The 6,033-nt window shown below is 35.7% G+C and overlaps 1 protein-coding gene across 3 annotated transcripts in view; it reads right to left on the bottom strand.

Moving 5' to 3' along the window:
- Window positions 1-1,986: 1,986 nt before the first annotated feature.
- mfsd14ba (major facilitator superfamily domain containing 14Ba) overlaps window positions 1,987-6,033 on the bottom strand; it is a 30,480-nt gene continuing 26,433 nt past the window's right edge. For 2 of the 3 annotated variants that reach the window (XM_061876890.1, XM_061876891.1), the window contains one exon: window positions 1,987-3,608. In XM_061876890.1, coding sequence (XP_061732874.1) covers window positions 3,339-3,608 — 270 coding nt within the window. In that variant the 3' untranslated portion in view covers window positions 1,987-3,338. The remainder of the gene's footprint in view (window positions 3,609-6,033) is intronic. The other variant, XR_009802457.1, reaches the window with a different exon arrangement.

Raw genomic sequence — 6,033 nt, 5'->3', positions numbered from 1 at the left:
GAACCAGTACCCCCCCCAGCGACACTACAATGTGAACGCCATGATAGTATATATATATATATATATATATATATATATATATATATATATATATATATATATATATATATATATATATATATATATAGATAGATGGATGCTACATGTTATCGACACTTTCCATTTGGAATGGTTAGCATAGTTAGATAAGTCTGCCATTCACAAGTAGACAATCATTTTGTTAAACTATGTCTAAAGTAGAAAATATTTAACACCAATGGAGCAACTTGTGTTACTTGGGGTCATTCAACACTAGAAAAAACCATAGTGCATGTAAAGAAATGTTGCCATCTAGAGGCAAAATAATATCCTTCAACTTCTTTTCTGGCACCTTAAAAATGACAATTTTATTTGCATTTCCTTTTTACCAATAATAACTCGTCCTCAATCCTTTATTGTGCTAAATCTGTCTGATATTGATTTGTACTTGGTTTCAACTTTAACATTAAGTGACAAATGAGGCAAACAATTTAACTAATTATTTAAAAATGTAATACATTATTACATAATTTATCTAAATATTTCATGATTTATTTAGTTCAAGATTTGATTGATCATTTCACTTTTTAATTAACCATTTCACTATCCAATGAATTATTTCACGATTTAATAAAATAAATATTTAATGACTTATTTATTTCATTATATCACAAATTTATTCTATTATGATTCATTAATGATTTCATGACTTAATTAGTTATTTCAGGATTTAAGCAAACATTTTATGATTCATTCAATTATTTCACGATTGAATTGTTTCATTATTAAATTATTTATAAATGCATTTGATTATTTCAGAACCAAAATTAATGATTAAATTAAGTATTTCACAATTTAACTATTTCACGTTTTAATTAATTAATTTAAGATTTAATTAAATACTTCCTGATTTATTTATTTTAAGATTTGTTTGATCGTTTCACTTTTCATTTAGTCATTTCACTATACAATAAATTATTTCACAATTGAATGGTTTCACAATTTAAAAATATTAATTTATAAATAAATTTAAATTTACAATTAAATTAAAAAAATGTAATATATCATGATTCATTAATGATTTCATGATTTGATTAGTTATTTTAGGATTTAAGCTAATATTTTCTGATTTATTCACCTATTTTATGATTTGTATAGGGAGGGGCCCATTGTTGGGCGGCGAGCGCCCTTTGGAGGGCCGCCAAAAAATATCTGTTTCTCAACTGTAGTCCGTATGGGCCGCAGCGGTACTCAGTTTTAATAGACTTTTCGACCACTTGTGGCAGTAATGACAGTATTAAACATACAGAAGAAGTCTGGGACAAAAGTCATGAAGACGATTCTTAAGCGCAAAAAATATGACTTAAGTGGCGAAGGTGTATTTTTATTTGGACTTTAATCTTATTGACAGTTAAGTTAAGCGACATATCTACTATTAAGTTAATTTATCTTAGCACGACATTTCAAGTACATTCATTTTTCATCATGAGTACCTTGTGCAGTGGTTACAACATATTTTTCCAATCAGCCTGAACTAAGCCTAACAATCTTTGTGATTAACACATGGTTTCACATCATTAGACAAGGTTGTAAACTGTAAGTAGGTTGGATATACATACAAAATCCAGAAAAGGATTACTAATTTAGACTTAATATTTGAGTGGGACCTTGGCCCTTTTGTAGTGGAAAAGTTGGGCCCCGAGGTAAAAAAAAAAAAAAAAAAAAAATGGTCAAGAACCACAGCCAACTTTTTCACTGGCTTATTCATTTGAATATTTTTTTTTTCACTGGCCTTTTAATTTTTTTGAATAGCCCTTTTATAGCACTTTTTATTATTGTTTTCCACTGTCTTTTTCATTTTTATTTTCCAGTGGGCTTTTATTTTTTTTCACTTGCCTTTTCAGGATTTTTGTGCTTCTCGCGCTAAGGGCTTGGCTAACACGCTATAAATAAATCACGAGGCTGGCATTCATGTGTTCTGTTTTAATTTTTGTTAACCAACATGTTTATTTTTCCCCACATTCAGAAGAAACATACTTTTTATTTAAAGTAAATCGCATGTACAGTTTTCATCACTAACATTGAGTCTATGTACAACATTTACAGTGTTTACAGCCACAATCAAACAACACTGTGCACTTTTTTATTGTAATTATGATATGGGTTTGGACAGTTTTGTACTAAAAATATTGATCATCGGTTGCATCATTTTCAGAAGCAATAAACAATGAGATTTTGATGATTTAAAAATATAACTAAGAGCTGAGAACATGTTTGGGCTGTCTTGGGAGTAGTTTAGTACAAATAAAACTTATGGTGTATTTCCCAAGTCTATGCAGATTGTTAAAACATAATTACAACTTTTATTATTAGGCATATGTTTACTCTCTGACCTCTTCACGCAATCTTTGACAAGACAAGCTTGATATTGTGGTTTCAAAAGTAGTACTTTAGTAGTGGTACTAGTAGTTGTTGTAGTACTGCATTCAGTGCTACTGCTGAAATGTAATCCCTCATTACTTCATCATTCACATGTTGTCTTGAAGCAAACAATTGTGTACATTCTGGCTATTAGCTACAATTAAACTGACATGTTGTCCTCAATCTTCTAAGTAGTTTCTTGGCTTTCCAGCAATTGCAGTCTCAGTGACTAGGACTTCCTCAAAAATGGTTTTAAGCAGGACCTTTTAAACATATTTACTGACATTTATAGCCGTTTCAGGACTTTGGTGATAAAACTTGGGAGTACATTCACGACGATATTGGTAGAATACTTGTGTTATTACAGTATATTATACAGAATTATTTAGAGGAATCTACCGTTAGCACCAGAATCTATGCAACAACAATGCTAAAGTACATCGTCTTCTTTCAGTTTCACAATCCAATAGAATTGTGAAATTAAACAAATCAAAGAGAAAACGTGGACCTGAAGTAGAAGTCGTTGCTCATTATAGATAAGTTTTCAACAATGTCTAAAAATCAGTATCGTTCTTTGGGGTTCATATATCGTACGGTGTTAATTGGATGAATCGTCTTTAAAAACATTACCTTCCCTTTCTTTGATCTTCTTCAGCCAAAAAAAAAGTGTCCGTCTTCATCCAGTTAAACGATGGCTTCACATTTGGAGCACTTGGACAGCTGCCTTTATACCAAACTGTTCAGTAAAATGTTGCACCTTCTGGCAAAGCAACAACGCTATTGGCACTTCTTGCTGTGAGTCTACAACAACAAGACAATGGAGGTACACTCACCCTGCAGCAAACCAAATGTGCTCTTCTTGTTTTCCAGCAAAGTGTCAATGGGTTTCCTTCCACGGGTCAAACGATGCTGTCCTGCAACAGGGGCTCAAAGTCCTCCTCGCTCGTTGCGGGAGGAGATTCTTCATCGCTGCCCGGCAGAGGAGTGTTAATATGGACGCCTGCCAGCGTGGAGAGCGACTCCTTGCTTCCAGGATGGGGCTTATCGCTGAGAGGGAGCGGAGAAGATGCGGCGGCAGGTGCTTTCTCTGGTATGAACAGAGCAACGAGGAAGGCGACGACCACAGTACAAGCTCCCAATAGGAAAGGTGGGCCAGGGATGAGGGATTGCTAAAAGGAACACGAAAAGTTACTTTTAACATTTTATCCATCAATTGTTTCTTCCGGCGGTGGTTGTAATGAGGTGGTCCAATTAGGGCTGGGCAATATGGCCTTTTTTTAATATCTCGATATTTTTAGGCCATGTCACGATACACCATATATATTTCGATATTTTGCCTTAGCCTTGAATGAACACTTGAGGCATATAATCACAGCAGTATGATGATTCTATGTGTCTACATTAAAACATTCTTGTGCATACTGCATTAATATATGCTCATTTTAAACCTTCACGCAGAGAAGGAAATCACAGCTAAGTCAATTTACTAAAACTATATTTATAAAACAGCTATTAAGCAGTGGCACAAACATTCATGTCATTTCAAAACAGAAAGTGCAAGATTGTCAGACATTTTAAAACAAGCTATTAGTGCACTTTTGTGCATGATGTTACTAAGATGACATCAAAACAACACTAAATTAAAGTGCACTTTTTGTACAGAACGCCACTACAATAGTTTAAAACAAATAAAGTGCCCTTTTATACATGATGTCACACAATATATTTCAATAAGTGTCAAATAAAAATGAGCTGCATAATAGGAAATCAAACAGTGTTCGTCTTTTGCTATGTGGTAGGTTACTGCGGACATTATCTCCTTCTGTTGTTAAATATTTTTTTCAATTGGTGTTGATGTAGAAATGGTTTCATCGGCATTTTTTTAGTGTGGCACCGAACAGAGATGTTGACATGCAGAGTTTCAAGCGCTCTTCATTCTCTAGCACAGGGGTAGGGAACCTGTGGCTCTAGAGCCAGATGTGGCTCTTTTGATGACTGCATCTGGCTCTCAGATAAATCTTAGCTGACATTGCTTAACACAATAAGTAATGAATAATTTTGCTGGCAATCACAGTGTTAAAAAGAACATTCAAAATATATGCATTTTAATTCATCCATCCATTTTCTACCGCACCTGTTCAAGTAGTCTCATTACTTATTAGAAGTATTTTATTTATTAGTGGTTAGCTGTTATTCAAAATAATAGGAGACTTATTGTACTCTACAAATGTTGTTATTAATAAAAAAAATGCATGCATTTAGTTGTATTCAGTGTTAGAAAATATTATATGGCTCTCACGGAAATACATTTTAAAATCTTTGGCTTTCATGGCTCTCTCAGCCAAAAAGGTTCCCGACCCCTGCTCTAGCAGGTGACTTTTCAAATGATGCTATATATTAGCAGTAATGCTACTTTTTGTAGCAACGCTTTTGCCCCACACTTGACAAATTCCGGTTGTCTGTTTGACATATTCCCACTTTTGAAGCCAAACTACCGCCAGACAATGGACCCCCTGATTTTTTTTCTTGGGAATTAATTATTCCTTCATTTGGTACTAGATTCGCACCTTCTTTCTCTCGTATCACCACTCGCACCATAGCTAACGTTACCCATGCCGCTACCTCTCTGCTCCGCGAGGGCGTATATGTATGTGACGTATGTAAGAAGGTGCGCTTGTTGTCTGTGAAAAGGCGAGACAACAAAGAGCGATAAAAGCCTGCAATGTAATGCCCACAGCTTAAAAGCAACTGCGTGAAAATGTTTACACGGATATCCCGATATACTAATTTTCTATATAGCACAGAGACAAACCCGCGATATATCGATATATCTCCCAGCCCTAGGTCCAATCGGACACTTATAGACGATTTTATTTAGGCATATCTTAATACAACTTTTGCAGCTAATGATAGGACACCGATATTGATCTGATATATCAGCAGAAATCTTACATACTTTTACATATTTTGTAGTGTGGAATGTTAGACAAGGTTTGAACCGGTCAAATTAGTTAAACAGAGAACAATATTAGATATGAAAACCACTGAACTATGTTTTATTAACCATCTGGATCTGATTTATGCTGTTTTTAAGTTGAAGTGAAGTGATCTTTTTTTTTTTGGCGTCACCTATTTGCTGTAGTAAATCAATAAGTAGAGCTCATGATTTGATGATGCGGCCACGTTTGTTACTAGATACTTCGCGGGCGCAGCAGCCTAAGCAGGGAAACCCAGACTTACCTCTCCCCAGCCACTTTGTCCACCTCTTCCCGGGGGATCCCTGAGTCGGGAGACATAGTCTTCCCAATGTGTCCTGGGTCTTCTTCGTGGCCTCCTACCGGTCGAACGTGCCTAAAACATCTCCCTAGGGAGGCTTTCGGGTGGCATCCTGACCAGCTGCGCGAACCACCTCATCTGGCTCCTCTCGATGTGGAGGAGCAGCGGCTTTACTTTGAGTTCCTCTCGGATGGCAGAGCTTCTCACCCTATCTCTAATGGAAAGCCCCACTACCCGGCGGAGAAAACGCTTTTCGGCCCTTGTACGCGTGATCTTGTCCTTTCAGTCATAACCCAAAGCTCATGACCATAGGTGAGG

This window comes from Nerophis ophidion, linkage group LG17 (genome assembly GCF_033978795.1).
Source record: "Nerophis ophidion isolate RoL-2023_Sa linkage group LG17, RoL_Noph_v1.0, whole genome shotgun sequence".
In the NCBI taxonomy this organism is placed as follows: Eukaryota; Metazoa; Chordata; class Actinopteri; order Syngnathiformes; family Syngnathidae; genus Nerophis; species Nerophis ophidion.
The sequence above is the reverse complement of the archived record's forward strand: the minus strand, read 5'-3'. Positions and strand labels throughout refer to the sequence as shown.